Source organism: Pleurodeles waltl, chromosome 12 (genome assembly GCF_031143425.1).
Source record: "Pleurodeles waltl isolate 20211129_DDA chromosome 12, aPleWal1.hap1.20221129, whole genome shotgun sequence".
Taxonomy (NCBI): Eukaryota; Metazoa; Chordata; class Amphibia; order Caudata; family Salamandridae; genus Pleurodeles; species Pleurodeles waltl.
In genome coordinates, this window is record NC_090451.1 from 670,517,442 (window position 1) to 670,539,014 (window position 21,573).

The 21,573-nt window shown below is 42.9% G+C and overlaps 1 protein-coding gene across 2 annotated transcripts in view; it reads right to left on the minus strand.

Annotated features, from left to right (window-relative positions):
* Positions 1 to 21,573, minus strand: part of ADAMTSL4 (ADAMTS like 4) — a 156,852-nt gene that overhangs the window by 100,913 nt on the left and 34,366 nt on the right. For both annotated transcript variants that reach the window (XM_069218553.1, XM_069218552.1), the window contains exons 3-5: positions 13,921 to 13,990; positions 7,322 to 8,130; positions 313 to 1,969 (exon numbers count right to left, since the gene is read on the minus strand). In XM_069218553.1, coding sequence (XP_069074654.1) covers positions 313 to 1,969; positions 7,322 to 8,130; positions 13,921 to 13,990 — 2,536 coding nt within the window. The remainder of the gene's footprint in view (positions 1 to 312; positions 1,970 to 7,321; positions 8,131 to 13,920; positions 13,991 to 21,573) is intronic.

The following is a 21,573-nucleotide window of genomic DNA, read 5'->3' on the forward strand; positions in this document are numbered from 1 at the left end:
ATCAGGCCCTTAATTTTATTCTCTTTAAGTTTGGTTCTTAGGCTGTGCTATTGGCGTCAGGCTGGACAGTGTCCCCATTTCCTATTTGAAGCATTAAATCATTTGTTTGAATGTCTAGTAATTGAGAACATGTTCTAATTCACAACCAGCATGGAGTATGGATCAGCTTAGAGCAAAGTTTTAAAGTTGTCTTGGAAAAATCCTACCAACATACTGTGGATAGTAAAATACCCTTTGCCCCCACCAGGTAACATGTTACCTTATGATATCAGTTACATTTCAATAAAGTTAAAGCTATAGAAGAGCTCCTACCTCTTGGCTACATGCCTTGTACTGCTTCTGTGTACCCTCACAGTGGAAACTCTCTGTTCCCGGGTGGTACAGGTTCCACTGCTGCTGCTCGTTACTCATATGGAGATCACGGCTTGTGCCTTGTCCTCTAGCATGGGGCAGAGCTGAGTTTTCTCCCTGTAGAAGCCAGGTGTCTGGATCCGCTGGTCTCTGGATGGTTGGAGGGTCTCTGAAAATGCTGTGAGGATGCCTAGAACTGAATCCACTTGGGCGAAATCCTTGTTGTCTTTGATGACGGGAACGAGCCACTTGCCCTGTTTGACTCAAAGTGTGATGTTGGGCCATGGGCGAGGAATACAGCTGAGTCAGAGGGGGACGGTGACGATGTCTAGTCTCCTCTTCTGAAGGAAGGTCACTGCTGGCACGAGGAGGAAATTTCACAACATTCTGTATCTGTTTTGGACCCTGCTGATGTGAGCTCTGCCTCGAAGGGGAAGGTTTGTGTGTTTTTGGTTGTTGTGTAGATATTGGTTTATCTGTAGTTCTGACATGCTCTCTTAGGTTTAGTTCTTTATTCAAAGATTCACTTTGTTTCTTATTTTCCTCATTAGACAAGGATACTTGCCGACTTAACTTCGAGGCACCGGTTGTACTCTTGGTAATTGTATATTCAATTGATCCATCTTGATGATCCAGTTCGCCATCCAATGTGGCTGTGTTCTGTCCAGAATTTACATTGATCAACGCCACAGCTAGGATGGACTTATTTAGAGTCTTTGCTTCTTGTGGATCAGAGTTAATTACACTTACTTCCCTGGAAGATGCAGTGTCCACCTGTTGAGGGGCAGCCTCCTTTTCACTTTTCTCCTCACTTCTGTTTGTGGGTGAAAACTTCACTGCTTCATTCTCAGATGTCCATGTGCCATCACTGAACGATGCTGGACTCATTTCTTTTTCTGCTGCCTCAGCTGGAGTAGTGGCTAGCGTTTCAATCGTCGAAGAGTGTTCAGAACTCACAACAGGAACCATCAAATGGTTCGTCAAGGACACAAGCTGTTCTCCTGGTGGCTCTTCCAAGAATTCATGAGACTGGTCCACGTGCATTTGGCTTTTCTCATTCTCAACCATATCATCTTGATCAATCTCCTCAGAAGAGTCTTCTAAGAAAATCCTATGTTTGGGTTCTGCAGCCTTATTCTCCTCCTCCTTTGACTGCCGTTTTGCACGGTCAGCCTTACGTACAGCAAGTCCTTCAGTGGTCCAGTTTACTCTTCTATGATGCAGTGCATCATGGACACTAGGCCCTTTAAGGTCATCAGGGGTAAGGCTTTGCTCCTTCTTCTGGTGGGTAGTGGGATTGTCTAGTCGCATACCTCTAGAGGTGGAACTAGCTTCATCCTTAGCTACAGGGCCCTTCTCTTCACCATTCTTCCCCTCGTCCTCACCAGGGCTGGACACATTGAGCAGCCGTCCACTCTGTGGTGACTTTTCCCTGCTGTCCTCTGCTGAGAATGCTAGGCTGGTGTGGGGTGCCTTCCTCTTCTGCTTTCTGGACAGAGGGTTCTCCTGCTGTCCCCGGGGACGCTGTGCTTCCCCAACCTGCCTATGCAGTGATAAAGCAAATGGCAATTTTCCGTAGCCATACTTTCCAGGCTTAATGATTCCTTGAGCCCAGGACCTGAAAAGAAGAGAGAGACTGAGTTTGCATTTTAGGTTAAACTTGATACAGCACTTAGTTCAAAATGCGGCCTGAAGGACATACTTAACATTCAGTATAAGAACAAGGTCTAGATTTGTAAGCTATATCATTATGGATTTAGTGATCACAGACTCCACAATGAAAAAAGGCAGTAAGTAATTAATTGAAGATGCACAGCCCTAGAGACCAAAATCAGAAGCCTCTTTCTGGATAGCCACACCCCAATAAATGCAAAGAGAGAGTGCTTGCAAGCAGAGAAGGAAGAGTAAATGTCAAACACCAAGGAGAGAATTTGATTTATAATTCATTAAACACATGACCTTGATTTGGTCACAGATTCAGTAAAGCAGTTTGTCTGTCCCCCAGAAATCATGAAATCAACAGTTGATAAAAACTGTCACACATCATATATGTCAATCACCAAAATAAATCCCAAATATAGTGCCTCGGCAAACACGAATTCTGGAACTTTTTATCATCTTTCTATGGGCATCACATCTGGCCAGGCCATGTCCAACCTTTGAACAAAGCATGCATTACCCAGGATGTTCCACACACAGTTAAGCAATGTTAGACCCATGAAACCTGTTTTAGGCCAACCTTGGCTTAAACATCACATCCTAGAGCTACCATTGTGCCAATCAGGAAATAACCACATTGCACGGAGACACAGTGACATCCCATACAAAATCTAGCAAGTTCCAACCCATAAACAAGATGTGATCCAACTTTAAGAATATTTTTCCCTGCCCAATCAGGACATTAAATGCTAGGACCAGAGACAACCCACCCTCGATCCATATGTACCACCCTAACTATGACACATCCAATCCTCTACCTAGACATGTTCACTTGCAACTCAGATGTCCCATCTGTGATCTAGCAATGTCCTACTTGCATCACAGCCATGTCCACTCTGCAACACTGTTAACTGTACACTAATGACCCAGTGACTTCCAAAATAAATGCAACAACCAACATTCTAGGTGAAAACATTTCATCCATCATCCAGAAACGGTCACGGATTGTGTCCCAACGAGCAATATCCCATTAATAATGCCACAAATGCATAGCCACTCCCACCTAAAATGTTCCTCAACATTTTGCCACCTGTGTAAAGGCAGCATCCCAACAATCAACTAGCAGCAATCTGCTATTAAATAAGCAGTATATAAGCAAAAAACATCAATGCCCAACCCACAGCCAAGCAATGCCTTATCATTTACTCAATGTATAGACTTGCAACCGTTTGCCTTCTGCTTAAAATCCAGAAATATTACACGCACAACTTTGACAACATTCCACTCGTTAGTCATCAAGCTCACATTCTTGATCACATAGACACCCAGCTCCCAAACAGTGACTTCTTGGCATCCATTTTAAAACTTGCAACCTAGTCATGTGCAATGCATTATGCAATGACAGCCTTCAACATCATGCCTTTGACACAATGACATCCCAACAAAAAAACTGACGGTGCATGGGTGATGTGCAAGCCAGTGTACAGTGAGGGCTTTAGTACCAATGAATAGATAATCTTCCAGCTAAGTTTTTATTAAAAACACAGACTTAAAAGAAAATCTTAATTGAAATGAAGCAAGTTTTTGACTCATGTCATCAAAGACTTGAAGAAGGGATTTATAAATAGATGAAAAGATTTCTTTTGAATAGAAATGACATTCAGTCAAACTTGACTACTCGACTGAGTTGTCCCTAAGGAGTGAAGTGTTGAAAGTGAGTAACCAACTATGCAGCGTAAGTGCAGCAGGCTGGTGAATCTAATTCACTATTGGTAGATGACAATACCTTCCAAAGATACTGCCCAGCAACCAGTATTTAACTTGTAAGATTAAAACAAAACTAAATAAAAAAAAAAAAGAAAGCATGGGTCTCAAGTTGTTTTAGCCTCTCGCCACAGGCATACCATATATTGCGAATGGCGAATACCAAGGCAGGATTATCTTGATTCTACCTTATGGTCTTGCCTCTTTATTTTCTCTTGCATTCTCTCCTTCTCCATTTGCCACTAATTTCCAATCTTTACTGTCCCCTTTTTTTTCTCCTTTTCATGCCTTTCCTTCTTCTACCCTGGTTTAAAATCTGAGATTTATATTAGGTATTGGTCTGTTGTTATCGATCACCAGCAACCACCAGCACATATTATGTACTGTCATTATCTGCCAACAGGAGCAGAACTCCACAAAAGACCTCCAAGCTGGTACCCATGAACCTCTTGCAGAGAATCTATGGCACAGTTTGTTCATAGCTGTGCGGTGATGAATCATGTTGGGCTCCGGTCACTAGTCAACCTACACTGCAAAGCGCCTTATTTTTAGATGACATTCTTTTATTGTTTCGGCACAAGTACATTCTCTTCCACTACTTTCCAAAGATAGTATCTAGTTCAAAGTGCAGCATTAGTCTTTTGTTGTGAATCCAGTCAGACATTCCAAAACGTCCAGCAATCAGCTATTTTTATGTTTCCTGATGTTATTCCTTTTCACAAGGCCGAGCAAGAACTCAAATGTATGACTGAGACCCCTGGGAATAACCAACAGTGCTGAAAAACTAAAGTGGTGCACCTTCAGTACTTGGAGCATGATGCCTCGGCTGCTAGGACAGTCATTGAACTTCTCTAATAAGGGGCGGTGGGTCTCGAGAACCAGGGATGACAAATCTTGTGTATCAGGGATGCCCCACTTCGGGCACCTGGAAAGCAGAGCTGCCGGTACCAGAAGAAGTAAGCACCGAAAAGTATAAAATCTGATCTTTACCTAATAGAAGTACAGGGTCTTGAATACTAAAGCGGATTCAGGGGGTCCTGATATTCAGGTAGCAGGAATACTCGGCACTAGGTATCAAGAACATCAATCTGACTACCAGGACCTCGTATCACAAGTACCGCACCTCGGGGACCAAGAGAGTGAAGATTTGGGTATCATGAGTAATAAGCCTTGGATACCACCAGCTCTGGTTCTCAGGTGAGACGAGTACTGAGCTTCGAATCTGAGTACCGAGGCTTGGGTATCATGAACACCAAGCTTTGAAAACTAGGAGCACCGTAACTGAGCCTCGGATACCAGGTTTACTGTTCCTTGGGTACCATGAACATCACCAAACTTCATATACCAAGATGTTAGTGTCTTAGGTATCTAGAGTACTGAGCCTTTGGTACAAGCAGCATTGAGCTTTGGGTACTACGAGAAACAAACTAGATATCAAGATCTCAATGCCTCGGTATTAGGAGGACAGGTCCTAGAGTGCCAGGTCCTCCCAGTCTCAGGTATCAACCTCGGGTACAAGCAAGACTGAGCGTTGGGTTTCATGAATGTCAGTTTTAGATACCTGGATCTCCATTCCTCAGGCACCTGGAGTACTGATCTTCAGGTAGCAGGAGTACTGAGTCTGGAGGATCATTAACACCAGGCTTTGGCTACCAGGACATCTGTGCCTGTCGTATCCTGAGGAATGAGCCTTCGGTACCAGGAGCTCCAAGCTTTGGGCATGATGAGCAAGCAAGCTGTGGTCTTAGGAGCATTGTCCAATGTGGTTGTGTTTTGAAAGTGTGTGTGTATTTTGAGCGCGGCGGTGTGTACGGCCAATGGATTACCGTGGTTGAAAGACCGCCGCGTTGATTCGTGAGACTTGGGGGTCAGGAGTACTGAGCCTCGAGTACCAGGAATACTGAGATTTAGGGACTATGAACATCACCAAGTTTCATATACCAGGACTTCCATGTATCCAGTATCAAGAGTTCAGAGAGACCGGTACCACAAAGTTCCAATTTCAGGTCAGGGGGCACAAACATTCGGATATAAGCTGTGGACCTCAAATTCAAGAGATGCTCAACCTCCGGGGCCAGTAAAAGTCAACTTTGAGTACCTTGACTGCTGAGTTAAGAACCAAGAGCACAAAGCATCAAAACCAAAAGAGTTGAGCAACTCTGAACAGGAAACATATGCTTCAAATGGCCAAATACTAAATGTTGTGTTAATGGGGCCTAGCAGAACTAAATTTGGGTACCAGGACTGAACCTGGGATTCATGAACATCAAACTTTGGTAGCTCCACAATTTGTATAGTGCTATTGGTTTTGAGCCTTATGTGCCAAATCTCAGTTACAAGGTACATTATGTTTATGCTACTAAAAGCCCAAGTCTCAGGTAGAAAAAATGTTCATCTGTACAAGAGTCACCAAAGTGCCAGCACCAGAAGTATCAGGGCTTGGAAACTAAGGTTGCATACCTTCAGGAACAGAGAACACCTAGCCTATAAGCACCTAGCCCTGGGCACCACGTACCCCAAATTTCATCCAATCATTTAGCATAAATACCCTTTGTTTTACAGCATCAAATTTGTGTCATCAGAAGAAATGCGCTTGTCGTACATTGGAGTGGTACACCGATGTAGTAATGAAGAGGCAGACACTTGTGAAGCTAATGCATGGCCGGTCAATGATCATCATATCTTAAAAGAGAGACCCGATCCCCTAGGTATGGAGACCACCATCCAGGACGCATACTTCTTACTCTGAGTGTTTATGGTCTTGCTTGTATAAGTAACTGTGGTGATTACAGGTCAAGTCACCAAGATGGATGTCCTGGAGAATAGTCAGATTTTTCCCTTCGGGTCTCATTATAGGGTTACTAGAGAGATTTTTAGCACCCTAGTGGAAGACACATTTTTCTTTACTCTGCCTTGTAAATGGAGTTCTAATTGATGCTTCCAGAGGCAATGTGAGCCCGTCCCCCGTGCATGATAGTACTAGCTGGCATTCCCTGAAGGATTGGATGTGATATATATATATATATATATACACACACACACACACACACACACACACACACACACACACAGATGCAAAATGCTGTTTGCTACCACTGCTGAGTGTGAGGGGTGCATATGACTTATGAGAGGCAAAGCCTCAAATGAGTTATGATGCCCCTCTGAACCACAGTAATAAATACCATATTATACTCCATGCATCTGTGCATATGGATTATACCATGGGATTTTTGTTTTAACAAAAGGTATTTATAAAAAAAACAGGATGCAAGGGTTAAAATTGTGCATTAAGGTGAAACCATATTGAAAAGCCTCATGACAAGGTTATTGGGACGCATTTATTGCCACTGAAATCAAGTTAATAGCTTTTAAATTCTGCATGCCATAAATATGAAACAACTGTGACTTGATACTAGTGTTGTAGGTAACTTGTTTCTCATACTGGTTCACCACAGCCTCAGATCAGAACCCACAAGGAAAAAAACCTTCTTGAAATCTCAGATGAAAGGTCATCTTACATCCATGTTTCCACATCACAAGGTCCTACCTGTGGGAATGGCGGGGCGCCTTAGTCGGGGCTGCTGGCAGCACATGCGTGTGGGGATTTGCTGGCTTCTCAAAGGTACCAGTACTGATTTCCCTCAGTTCCCCATGCACAGGCCTGAACAGTGGCAAAGAGTCTTTGGTGGGAGTCCGAAGCAGAGGCAGACTCATGGTGCCGGACACGTTCCTCCTCTCTGCAGTCGAGTGGGACTCTCGATGGATTGCCCTGCGTGAATAAGAAGTTCCTTGACTGGGTGCACCCTCCGGCCTGTAAATATCTCTGTTGGAATGCTGTCCCCATTCTGTCCTGTACTCCGTCTCGGGCTCGCGGAGGACAGAGGTCCTCTGGTTGAAGTGTCTCTCTGGTTTAAGTAATGGTTGCCCTTCCTCAGTCCTTCCAAATGTCTGGTGGCGTGAATGTCGGGGATAAGGCTCAAACCTGCCCAGCGGAGGTGGCCTGTAGGCCTCGGGGTGTCTGTGAAGCGGTACAGAAGGGAGCAATGGTGGTACCTCTGCATTCCCATTGGTGTGAAGAGGATAAGATGGCCGCCGAGCTGCGTAGGGGAACGGTCCCGGATTTTGTTCATTAAATGGCCGATGAGAGTTGGTGCGCACGCTCGGAGGATGGGGTTCCACACCAGCACCCCAGCTGGTGTCAGCCGTGGGTGCAAGACAGGCCCTGCTCCGCTCCATAATTCCCAGGCCACAGGTCTGGGAGCATGGCGACCATGGACCCCAGACGCTCCACACCCCTGGGACCTTACTTCCGCCTCCATCGACCTCCAAGGTCTGCCGAGATTTCCTCCGATTGGGCTGAAAAATAAGACAGCATTAGAAGTATTTACAGGTCCATCAAACTCGCTACATCTTGCTAAGAGGTGCTCAAACACACAGTTGCGAGGGACATCAACAGACACTGACCCAGAGCAGAATATAAAGAGTGAGAAAGCTTGAGAAAGAAAGGAAAACAATGGCAAAGAGAGAAAGCAGTAATGAAAAGAACCTCTACCAGTGAGTTAAAAGGACAGAAGATGAAGGGTAGAGAAAGAAAGAGGTTTGTAGTAGAATCAAGATTAGGGTGTGCTAAGAAAACCTGGAAATCAGCAGCAGGCCCAGAACAGTAACTTTTTTCACAAATTAAGAACTGCTATTTAAGAACAGACACTGCCTACCATCCATTTTGAAGCACCGCCATATTGGAAATTATCCATATTTCCTACATCCTACTTCACTCCTCTACGGCGGAAAGGAGGGATAGAGAAAAAACAACAGGAAAGGGCAGGGCTGGTTTTAACTTTTGTTTGCCAGGGCTGCTTTGATTTCCAGTTCGGCCTTCTGTAAGGTGACCTTGTTCATGAAGTCTGCAACAATGGTGACTTTTTTGCAGCATTTTAGTCCTGGTTCTATGATAGGTCGTGGGCAGAGAATATGTACATCTATATATGGGAAATGTGTTACGTCATTAGATGAATATTCCACCCCTTCTACCATAAGGCAGGAAAACAATTTGCACAGCGTGCACCAGACACACCAGTTGAAGCGCACAAAAGCCCCATATCTTCGAGGCGCCTTGTTTGATCTACCGCTTGGGGAGTCTTTGATCAATGAGATACAGACAACTCGTGTCTGTGGGAGATATTTGGAGCATAAAGTCTGAAAATAGGTTTGGCAAGATGCCCCCTCCACCCTGGCCAATGCCTGGCTTTGAAGTGCCCCCTCAACAGATGTTACATGACAGATGATGCAGGGACTGGGAGAGAGGCCAGGAACAGTGTGGTCCAGTAAGGTCAACAAAGGAGTCAGGGAGGGGTGTCGCAGGGAACTCATTCAAGAGTCCTACAGCCATTTCCACCTCTGGGACTTCAACCAAAGGCATGTGCAGCACTATATAAAACAAGCAACACGTCGAGCCTTTGGACACTATGGCCTTTGCCATTGTAAAAAAGAAAGCTATTGACTTTGTCAGTGCTTTTTTAGCCATGTTGTCTAGCAGCACGCATAGCTGAAAATTAAAATTACAAAAAAAACTATGAAACTGCCAGTGTTTGCTGCATCACACATTTTTTTTAGATTGGGTGGGTGAGCAATAAAAATCAAAAGAAAACCCGTTTGTGCTGAAGCTGAAAAGCAGCACACGGGGAACAGTGCAACATGGGACGCGCACGGGAGCGAGAAAGCAAGACGGAGGATGGTGGCAGGGAAGAAACATAGCAGAAAGATAGAGCAACTCTGGATTGAGAGAGCAACGTAAAATGAAGGGGAGAAGCAAACCAGGGAAGAGAGCTGGAAAACACATCCAAACTCATGGAACTAACTGAAAAGAAAAAAGTAGTGCCCGAGAAGCAATTAGTGGAAGGATTCAAAACAGACAGTCAAATATGGTAATGTGGCTATATGGGCCAACACAAGAAGAGGGAAACAAGGCAATGTAATTAAGAAATTCGAAGAAACCACATAAGTGGCAGTAAAGCCAACTGATGCTAGACAATCAGCGAGGTTTAAACCCATTTTAAGTCCTTGGCAAGCTAGAAATCGGTTTATCGCAATTTCGCATATTGTGAGACATGAATAACAAGCCTCGAACAGAGGCAACGGGTGAAAAGAGCAGAGTTATTTCTATTCTCGAAGGTGCCATATCGTGGCAGGTTTTAAGCCTATAGTTTTAATAACTGTTTCTGGTTTCTCTTTGAAGAGTGACTGGAAGAAAACAGCTATACAAAAAAAAAGAAACAGGAGATTATCCATCAGGTGGGTTTTGCTGAATAGCCTTTTGGGTCCAGTTTGTGTCACACACAAAGGTAGAGTTTCCCCCAGTCGTGTCAGGGTTTAAACAAATCATAAATTACACACTAGATGGAAGTCTCTGTCCTTCTGATCCCCTTCTAGCACCTATGGATCGGGGGAGCCACTGACACCCTCTGAGGGAGTTTAACCCTTTCATTGTCCTATGGCCATATGGATGCTCCACGAATCACCAGGCTTAATTAACTCAGGGATTTTAGATAAAAATCTAAAACAAAAAGAAGACGTTATTGAAACAATAACCAATCAGTGGCAAATACAGTGATTCCACATCACTATCTCTTTGGTGAAAGAAAAAAACCTCGATGCTGGTGGAAAGTCGCCAAGATTCCAGAAGCGCTCTGAAACCTTCCGAATGCTAGAAATGTGCAATGTAAGTATTAACAACATTACAAAACCTGCCCGATGAGGTGTGTAGGGAAGGAGAACCTCAAGGCATGCTTAAAATTAGTATTGACAAAGCTAATATGTCTGGCCTTTGCGTGTGTGCATTTTTAAAATAATTTTCTTTGTAGGTTTAGACATTAGAAAGAATTAAAAAAAAAAAAAAAAGTGTAAAAGTAAAAAGGTAAACAAATATATATAAAAGAATTATGGACATATTAGCCCACTGGCACTGTAGTGCAGTACTTTTGGAGGCGGATGCACACATATGACCAGGAAAAACGTGTCACAATGCACGAAAGCCAGTGCCTTAAAGGGGCTAACCTCCTGTCCCATTCTGTATGCATGCTAGGCAGAAGGGAAATATGAAAGACAACTTGAATAACCATAAACACCTCTGTGTATGTGTTTATAACATTGCATGTTAATTTATAATATTTTATTGTGTTCTTGAGGCCATCTCTATGTCAGACCTAAAAGGTTTCCTAGTAACGGGTGGCATGGTCACCTCGAGGGTGTAAAGGCTTCAGCCCCAAGTAGATTTTTCCCAGTTAAATTTTCAGGAGAACTCTGTTGCAACTAAAGCTACATTTCGATGTACTTTGTTTCACTCATTGTTACATTGTAGAGAAGTCTGTCCTCCTTCCTGCTACAGTTTACAGTAACTTGTTTTCATCCATTTGTAACATTGAAGGTGGCACTGGCCCTCTGATTAGTAAAAGTATAAGCTGATGGCTTTTAAAGACTCAGGAGGTCACTTAGATGGCAGCTGCCAGGATGCATCACTGTTTATTGGTGAAGCTCCCGCCTGCCAAACTTGAAGTTCCTGTACTCTCTATCCAGTCGGCAGAAGTGCTGGTTTACACAGGCTGAACCTTTTTAGAAGGAGCAATCAGCATACACAATGGAGAGAGACCGAAAATGTACATTCTCATGGAGTGCTAGAAGAAAAAAAGTAATTTTGTGATTGAAAGGTGTGGAACAATTTGAGTCATCCACTCGAAAGGATAGTGAAGAGGAGATACACCCGGATAGAGCCAACACATGAGAACGAAGGCGAGTCATCAATTACAAAGCAAGCAAATGAAAGTGAAAATAAAGCCAGCAAGGGGTAAGCAATAGGTGTGCTCCAAGTCCACTGTAAGATTTTGGTGTGGTCCACAAGAGGCTTTCCCTACTGACAGCTAAAAGCTGTACTCTAGCTAGACCCAAAAATAGTTGAGGTTTACGGTTCTCTGTCCCTCTGGGTTCTAGGTCCATGACTAACCACAGGCGAGGTAGATGAAAGGCAGATATTTCATGCATGAAAAGATGCGTGGCCTAACGTCGTTTAATCCAGGGGTTTGCTGGTTATGTAGAACTACGTGAAATGAAAGACAAGGTACATTGAGCCTGATTTAGAACTTAGAGGAGGGGTTACTCCGTTACAACGGTGTCGGATATCCCGTCCACCGAAATCCAAATCCCATATCTCCAATGGGTTTCAGATTTCGGCAGACAGGATATCCTTCACTGTTGTGACAGAGTAACCCCTCTGCTAGCTTCTAGATCAGGCCCCCTGCCTGAGTTGGCCTTGGCTAGTAGGTCCTCCTTTCAGAGAAAGGTCCAAAGCCTTTAATGTGCAAGACTCACTTATGTGACATCACATCATGTGCAGGTCATTAGTATAGTGCATAGCTTGTTAAATTACATGGCCTTGTAGCCCTGTTGGTCAACTTTCCAAAACGTTCAAGTAGAGTGAGTGAGTTATCTTTCGATGATATCTTTAGTTGTCCCTGGGTTGGGCACAAATATTTAATTTAAAGAACTGAGGGCGAGATTTAGTGATTAAATGGCAAATTTGTGCTCTGTTTAGGTTTTCTATTTAATGTCTTCTTATGGATCTTGGTGCCTGCTGTTTCTCGGTTGGAAAGTGCTCTCTTGCGTTTGTAGCGCTTACAGCCCAGGATCCACAGAAACATTTGTAGCTGTTATGTGGAGTGGCCCTCTGGTGTCCCATGCCACCAGGATCCCATCATGCATTGTCTTTCTCCAATTACGGGAAAGTTAGTAATTACAGGACAAGATACACATCTTCCGATTGGTTGTTTCAATGCCCCATCATTCTTTTCTTCATCTTCTCATGACTTTTAGGTCTGGCGCTGGCTTTAGGCTAGCCAAGCCCTTTTGTCTTGAATACAAATAGATATACTATACATAATTACAGGGTCTTTGAATGAGACTTCTCTGTCCATTGGTCGCTGTAGTATCATTCACATTTAGCTGTTTCTCACCATAGTATACATCAGGGGTCCACTTCTGCTACTGAGTTACCTTATTGTGAGTGAAAGCACCTCACTGTGAGTGAAAGCACATTGCTCTTGCAGAATGTGCACATCCACACAAAAAGAAGTTCCTTTTCATGTCAGAAACTATGGATGCAATGTGTGCTTTTACATGAAAAAAAAATATTGGCTTCTGGAGTACGTTTTCATAAAATGTGTGGCTTTATATAAAGAACATTCACAAACAAAATAAGCATTGGCAAAGCCAAAGGTTCGTCAGCCAATACCAGAACTATTGATTTAGCCGATACTTTTTTACTTTAGGGAGATGATGCTGGTTCAGAGAACACATAGTTGGATTGAATGCACATCTGTAATAGGGGCTCTTTAGTACGTTTGACTTGCACCATGTGGTGCTAAATTCCTGACAGGAGCAGCTGGATACTTCTGTTCCCGGACCACACTGTTTGTTTCGAGCGGGACTTATTTGTTCTCAATTGCTTGTAGAAGCCCTTTGGAATCTGTAAACAGGCAGAGATGTGTGCAGATGCTCACAGTCGGAGGACATGCACACTGGGTACGGGGTTATGGGCTGTCTGTTTACGATGTTTGCAAGGTATGTGGATGGTTGTAAGTCAGCACAAAAATATTGGATGACAAAAATATTGTAGCCGCAGTATCAAGTACCAGAGTAAGAAATTCATCACTCCTAATTACCGCTGCCTTTCAGAGCCTGATGCAAGCAGGACCTGCCTATTTAGACAATACTACCATAAGACAAAATAAATGAACCCCATTATTCAGATATTTTGCCTACTGACTATTGTTTAGTGCCTAATTTTTATTTTTAAATATTCCTCATCTGTTTGATTACATCAGTTTTGTAGAGGCCTCCCGGACTAGGCCATTGTTAGGAAAACACACAGCATCAGCATCAGTCTTTGAATTATAAATCCACTATGGTTATACCAGACTTTGCCCTCTCACTTGTATTCTCTATTACTCATACTCTGTCCAAGGTGTAATACTTAATTCCTCATCGCCTAGAAACAATTAGCTTTGCAGTTTGCAAAATCTGTGAAACATAAAAGATACATAGGATCCAAATGTGCATCCACGGTACAGATAAATTCTTTACACTCTGTTGGCTTACCTCTCTCTCAGCATCACAGACGTGGACCAGCAATGTTGACAATGCAAGGAACAGTCCGACAAACAGAAGTCTAAAAACACAGAACACAGCCGTGTGAAATCATTGTTGTGAGAAAAACAATCTGCAGTATACATGAAGTCATATAAAACTGGCTACAAAATTCAGGGTCACCAAGGAGCCTTACTTATGATTCTGTTGACAAGCACAATATACGTCACATCCATTGACACTAAACACACAATGCCTACACCTCAGCATCACCAGGCCTCTAAACTTGCAGGATGCTATGTCCGGACATCTCCTGACTTCTCTAACTCAACATCTCTAAGCTTCACCATCTCTACCTCCATGAGATCTCTAACCACTCTATGGTCTCTGTGCTTAGGAGGACTTAAAACCCTTGCTTCCAGAGTACTCCCTAAAATGCATCACACTATCTTGAGATCTAAACTGCATCCTCCTTTACATTATGGATTCTTATATTTGTTGTTTCCAGCATCTATTGTCCCAGTTTTTAAGTCCATCGATATCGATACCATCACCCACTAAAGCCAAGGATAGTTCTATCCCAATATCTAAAGCTGTTGGTATCTATTGTCCAGTGACACCACATACCCCTTTCTCTATAGCTCCTGATGTCCCGGCAAGAGCATCAGACATGGACTAGTATTCATCACCTATGGACACAAATCCATGCTATCCCAAGGTGGAAGTAACATCTCAGAACCCCAGACATGAACCACGGTACCCTACGGTCCCGCACCTGGATCCCTGCATCTCAGTGCATCACAATATGGAGATCGTCCGTGAAGGCACCCTAGACCCGTAGTCATAGACCATGATATCCCTGGACACTACACAGAGAAAACAATATCTTTTGGCACAAAATATGAACCACAACATCCTCTGTGCTCTGCACTTTCATGACCGAAGGGGATGTGTAGACAGTTGCATGTCAAAGATGCTGCACAACTACTATTGCAGGATTGCAACAACCTCCTTAAAAACCATTGTCTCGCCAGGATACAAGTGCATGTGATATCTGATGCTCCCTTTCGGTGGGTACGAGGCAGACACTGGTGGATTACAGGGACAGTGCTGTAGTTAGTGTGGTTGTTAGAGCTAGATCTGAGGATAACGTGGGTTAATACTTTATGGAATCTCACAGGTAGAACTGGCAATCAGTACATCAGAGGGTTTAATGAGAATCCACACTTGCAGCATTCCATACCCTTTTCCCTATGTAAAAACATTAATATTAAAATGTTTGTGCTTATACTGGCCCATGTTGCAAACCGCAACCACAGCAGTGCAGGGGACAGCGAATACCTAAGATTGTGTTCTCGCTGTGCCTCATGAGTTCTGGACTAGGTGTTTGTATTCACAAGGAGCCATCCTTTAGAACTTCTTACAATGGACTCTTGTTGAAGTTCCACAAGCTTGTCTTACCATGTCCTGTGAGCTCCCTTTCCTACCTCCTTACTCAATGTGTGTTGTGAAGTAACACACCAGCTACATTAGAGCATTGCAAAACATAAGAAATACAAAATGACAATGGACCCTTACCAGTTCCCACAAGTTTACTTGTGGCCCACTTCCAGCTGTAAACATGGCTGCCCAAGAACACTGGCTCGCTATTTGTAGCCGTGATCGAGGCATGGACCGGAGAATTGCGGCCGTACCAGATTATGAAACAGGGTACCACAATGGATCACCATTTTGTGCAAAGCAATAACTCCACTCGAGTCATTTATAAATAAACATGATTCTTGATACTACTAAGTGAAGTCTTCAAAATTAGACAACTTAAAGGCTAATGCACCCAAGCAAGGTTAAAAACGCATTAGCCCTTAATGAAATAACAGTTTTATATAAATATATTGACATCTACTTTCTGATTAAAATCATCCCATCTGGAGTCTAGGGACTTCGTTCTGCCAATCACAATTAGAGGATGACGCTATGAACTACAATGGAAGGGCGGGAAACAAGAAAGTTGATGGAAAATGTAGATGTTGGATTATATCACTACAGGTATATCTGAGAAGAAAAGAAAAATTGACACTGATTACACAGTTATTACTTCTTGCGTAGTGAGAAAGAGTCCAGGCAACGACTAGGACTAGAGTATGTTTAGGAAAGGACTCTTGAAATTCATTATGGTTGTAATGGAGTTTGTTGCAACAGTGATTTTTAGAATTCTACGGTTACATTACCTGGAGATTTCACTCTATTTTTTCTATAATTATATTTCTGTAAAACCACATGCCTCTGCAGCAGTAACTCCATGTAATTCTCTCTAACCACTTCTGTTTGTAGAGGTTTCTCTGTATAAGTATTTCACTATAACTAGTTTCTGTATAGTGGCTGCTTTGAAAAGATGCTTTCCTCTAAGTATCTTTCTCTGTACTAGTTTATCTGAGAAGCTATTTATCTATAACTGCTTATTTTCTGATTTGGTTTTTCAGTAAAGACATCCTTTGAAGTGACCCCGACTCTTGAAACGTTTGTTAGTTCCCTTTAATAGTCTGAGCTCAGTACAATAGCAGTGGATATCCAGGAACCCCGGAAGAGGAACACAGAAGGAGACTTTATAGTAGTTGGTCTCAGAGTGTATCCGAAAACCCAAATTTGGGTTCTAAAAATCTAAATCATTTTAGTTTAACAGGCCATAGGCAGAATGGTTATGGGGAAAGAGTGCATGTACACAAGGTACGAAGTAGGCCTATGGTGGACATTGTTCTCAGAGACCTTGTTAAGATATTAGAGGGGTCGTTAAATCCCAGGCAGGTTTCATTCAGTAGGATAGGACTACATTTCAAGGGCTGTGGCACCATGGGTTTGGGAAACCCCTGAGTTATTTGCATCTATAGGTTTTAAAAGGCAGCCACATATCTATAACAAAACCCATCATGAGCTGGTGACACCTGGGAACTTGGACTCTCACTGTTCATTACTGCAAGAGATACAGTTGTATTTCCCACGGTACCTTGTCTTGGAGGAGTTTCTGATCAAGCACATCACCAAAGCAGACAAAGGCAATGCTAGGGATTGGGGCTTTCACTTCATGCACATCCACACACCGGCCATGCATGCGGAAACAAGAAACGAGCAAATAAAAGCAAAGGACTCAGGCACACCTTTTAGAATGCACCGCTATCACCAAGCTTTCCAATATCACCAACAGCTAAACAGAGACGTTTTGGTCAGAATGAGGTGTGGGTTCAATCTCTTCAGACAAGAATGAAGTTTTATCATTGGGTCGGGGCAATCAAACTGCTGTGCTTGCAAAAGGCCTATAGTCAGTTCACTAGGGCTTAAAACCACCCATTGTTTACCATGGACGGGCTTTATTTTCACTCTCATTTGAGTCCTTCTTATTCGGTGGCTTACCTTGTCCATATTGTATTTGTCCTTTCCATGGAGCATGTCTAAATGCTTCTCCTCCAGTGCTTTGTATTGCTCTCTTGCCTGGGTGCTTCTACTTTGCCTCTGTGTTGTTCTCTCCCTTAGGCATGTTTCCATTCTCCTACTGTGTCGCCCCACCTGCTACCCAGTCCACTCCTCTATTGCCCTCTCCACCCTATCCTACTTTATTTTTGGTGAGGGGGGGGGGTTGGAGGGAGGAGGGTTGTGCAGCAAATTTCAGTTGGGTTCTTCATTTTATAAATAGAAGTGAACTTTTCATATTTTATTATTTACCTGTCAAAAAATAATGTCAAATACACCCGCATCACATGCATGCATCATTAGCCATGCCCACATACAATATGTCATGATGGTGTCATTGTGACTTTTTTAAATATGTTCTTCATGCTACTGTAATGCATGGATAAAAGGCATAGGCAGAGCCAACGGAACTCAAAGGCGTGAGCTATTGGCTTTGCCAATGATTCTTTGATCAAGGAGCTAATGATGAAAACAACTTGTAAACAGACCATTTTGGGGTTTTAAACTATGCACTAACTCGTCTTCAAACACCTGCATAAATAAAATAAGACTTGCAATTGAAACAGTTCTACCGGCTGTAGACAAACTAGAGGACCTTCAACACAAGACAATTTTCGGAATCTGCCGACATGTTTGTATTTAATTGATGCAGCTCCATGAAATGGATCTAACTACTCTAAAAGAAGCATTTGTTTACTACATGTCCCTCGCTAATTATATTAATCCAACAATACACCTCTACGTTCCACATGACATCCAACTTGGCGATGTCCTGGGCCATCTCTGTACCTTCCCAAGAGACCATTTGGAAACCTCCACCACCTCTCAGTAGCTCTCCTTATTTTAAACCACTATAAACACTTGTTTCGAATTCAATCATAGCCCCTTCCTATATCCTTACTAAATGCCTCTGCTAGGAATACAGGAGCTGTTCTCACTCTAAGCCCTTTCTATTCATCCTAAAATGTTTTTCATTGTGCAAAACATTTTTTGGGAAATAGCTATACATTTTCCCCACCACCACCATATTCCGAGTCCTACTGATTAAGGTAGCATCCAACACAGTTGTTTTTGTTGCCAAGCTGCACTCTCCAGTTGGCTTCACCCTGTGATTGAATTGGCCTTGTCCTGCAGGATATTTGGCCGTCTTGTTTGGCACAGATGGTTTTCCACAACACGGATGGCCTTCACCTATTCCCCCAAATAGTTTATCAAACCCTCCCACAGTAGACTAATATGTCCACTCATTGTGACGATTCTCTGCACACCTGTTCTTAAGCCACACAACCTACCTCAGTCTCATGCAACTCTGCTCTTACTTTCAGGCACATCGGTCTTTATTCTGTGGTATGGGACTTAACCTCTGGAACATTACCCTATTCTCTGAAACAGATGGACTTAATCTCCGACACAGGTCACCCTACTTCTGCAGTACCTGGCCTTATTCTTATTTACCCTTCACGGATTCACCAGTTGTACTGTCTTATTGTCAAGCATATTTGGCCTTGTTGTCTTGCAGAAGAGCATTTAATTTGTCCCGGGTATCCATTAAAAATCTCAGCCTTTTCCGTATCCTTCATCTCCTGAGCCAATGCCATTCCAGGACATGCTCATCAGGACATCATTTGTTCACCACAAACGCTTGACTGGATCTTGGGGCTGGGTGAGAGTTGGTGTACAGCAGTCACACCCCACCACAGCTCCCAGCATGAGGGGAGTGGCAAAAAATACCAGGCCTGTGTCAACTATCAGCCTAAATAGCTTGTCCTCAGGTGCCCCAAAGAAAAAAAGGTATTTGTTTGATAAAAGTTGGCACTTTGGTTGGAGAGGTGTCGAAATCAGTCTTGGCTTCCCTGTGTGGAGTAAATTTACTAATAATTGTGGGCTTGCAGCCAATTTCTCGTAGACGGGTGGGGTGGTTTGAGGTGAGGAAATAATCACTCAGAACAGCATCACAGAGAGACTGACACAAAATGCTTTAAAACACAGTTTCTGCAGGGAAACTCTCTTCACAAAAGCTCTAAAGCTGCCGTTCACTGGATGTAGTCTCACCCAAAAAGTTTACTGATCCCTCCCAACAATGCCTATGTGCCTTATAAATTACAGAGACCCACACGTTTTCTTCCTTAAATCCATCACTGTCCACTGTTATTGCAGCATTTTTATAGCTCTTACTAATACTGTGTGGATTGTTAAAGCACTTGCCTACATGGTTGTGCTTACAAATATTTTTGGCTTAGTTTTAATACAAGATGGAAAGTGTGTCCATGTTACGTGTGGTGACCACCGAGGTGCGGTTACCATGTTATGGGAGGCAGTGCGTAGCAGTGTGATGGATGATGAGAAGTGAGAAACAGATACAGAGTTCTATGGTTTCCAGTATCCTGTTTGCTATTTCATAGGATTATAGTTTGCGTAGCCGACTAATGCACTGGGTTGTCCAATCTGAGATTTGGTGTGTAGTTATGGTCCAGAGCTGGCGTTTTTGGAACGATTGGACTGAGAGTGAAGTGTTGAGATCTGTTGGGATGAGCATTGTTACTAAAATCATATCTGAGTGTATTTGTGAGATGTTCATATGGAATTATTTTTGGAGACTTGAGAAAATTCGGATGATAAAAATTATGGGTAAGCAATACACTGTTTCACCCAAACTCTGCCTAAGATTTTTCAAATGGCACAGACTGTCTCTGGTAATCCCCCTCCAGACGACGTTGCTAAACCATGAAACAACAAGCATTGCCAAAGCTCATTGTTCTCACCGTTTTGGCTTTGCCAATGCAGACTTATTGGCTTAGCCATTAGTTTTTGCCAATGCTGTTCAGCAGCTTAAAAAAAAGAGGAAAAAAATGGTTACTGCCAACACTGAACTTCTTTGAGAAAAAAAAGTGGTTATGACATACATGTGCACAAGAGACATCAAGCGCGTGCACTTATGTGTCATGACCATAGTCTGGGACAGTGCATGATGATGTAAATTTCTGCATGTGTCAACATACATGTGCACGCCTATCTTATGACAGTACCCTTGTTTTGTTATTTTTTTTAATGCACCTTTTCCAAGATAGTGGGTGCACTTTGAGTGCAAAAAATAAAAAATTAATTTAAGATGGACACAAATGTGTTTTTTTTTTTTTTTTTTAAAGGAGTGGCCTAGCAACAAATCGTCGCTGCTGGGCGCTTGCAAAAAGTTTTAAAAAGCTACTCAAGTATTAGAAGGCAGAGAGAGGCTTGGAGGCTACAGAATTGAGTTGTTTACGGGTTTCTTAAATGGGAGCGGGAGACCAACATAGAGCGAGTGGAGAGGTGGTGTGCAGGAGCAAGCAGCGATTGGGGCGATCAGGAAAATACACGCACTCCTATAGAGTGCGCAAAGAAAAGAAAAAAGTAGGTCCATGAATGCAAGCAGGGATGAAACAAAGCATCCTATTCAAACATTTTGAAGAAGAAATGCTCTTAAGAAGGACAAACAAAAAAGTAGCAAAGTCATGAAATAAGAGCAGGGAAATGAGATAGATATGCTAGCCATCCAATTAAGACAAAGGTACTCACCCAAAGCCCAGGTTACGTATATAGCTTAATCTACTGGAGACTAAAGGTCTGATAATAGAGTAATAAAGCTGTCTGTAGGCAAGCCCTAAAACAGGTCACGTGGCAGTGGATTGGCCTTTTGCTATTTCCTGCTGATTAGATCCTAAAAATGGCAGCACTTCAGTCATTTCCTTCTGACCCGGGCAAGAAGCACGAGATGTACTATTTTTGCAGAAAAATAGAATAACGTGCTCCCACCCTGCTGTGTCATTTCCTACATCCTGGTCCTGTCTGCAACAATGTTACCGTTCTCCATGTGCTGATGGCCCCCACATTATATCTGAAATGGGGAAGCAATGCTCTCGAGTGACTCACCAAAAGTACTAAGAAACCCAGTATCCTAAAGATGTTAAAAAAAAAACTAACAACAATACAAAAGAGTTATTCTAATAAAGCGAACCAGTGACGTGAACGGTGTTTTCCCACATCAGTCATGACTAAGTCTCATCCCTACCAAGCCGCAAAGTGCGTTTGTCTTAGTGGTTTATGGAGTCATAGTTTGTGTTTCTAAGCACTGTGTATTTCACTTTTTTCAGAAATGTGTGGAGTTTCATTTGTTTTAGTTGCTAGGCAATTTGAATTTATGATGCATGCGGGTAGAGTTAAGAAATT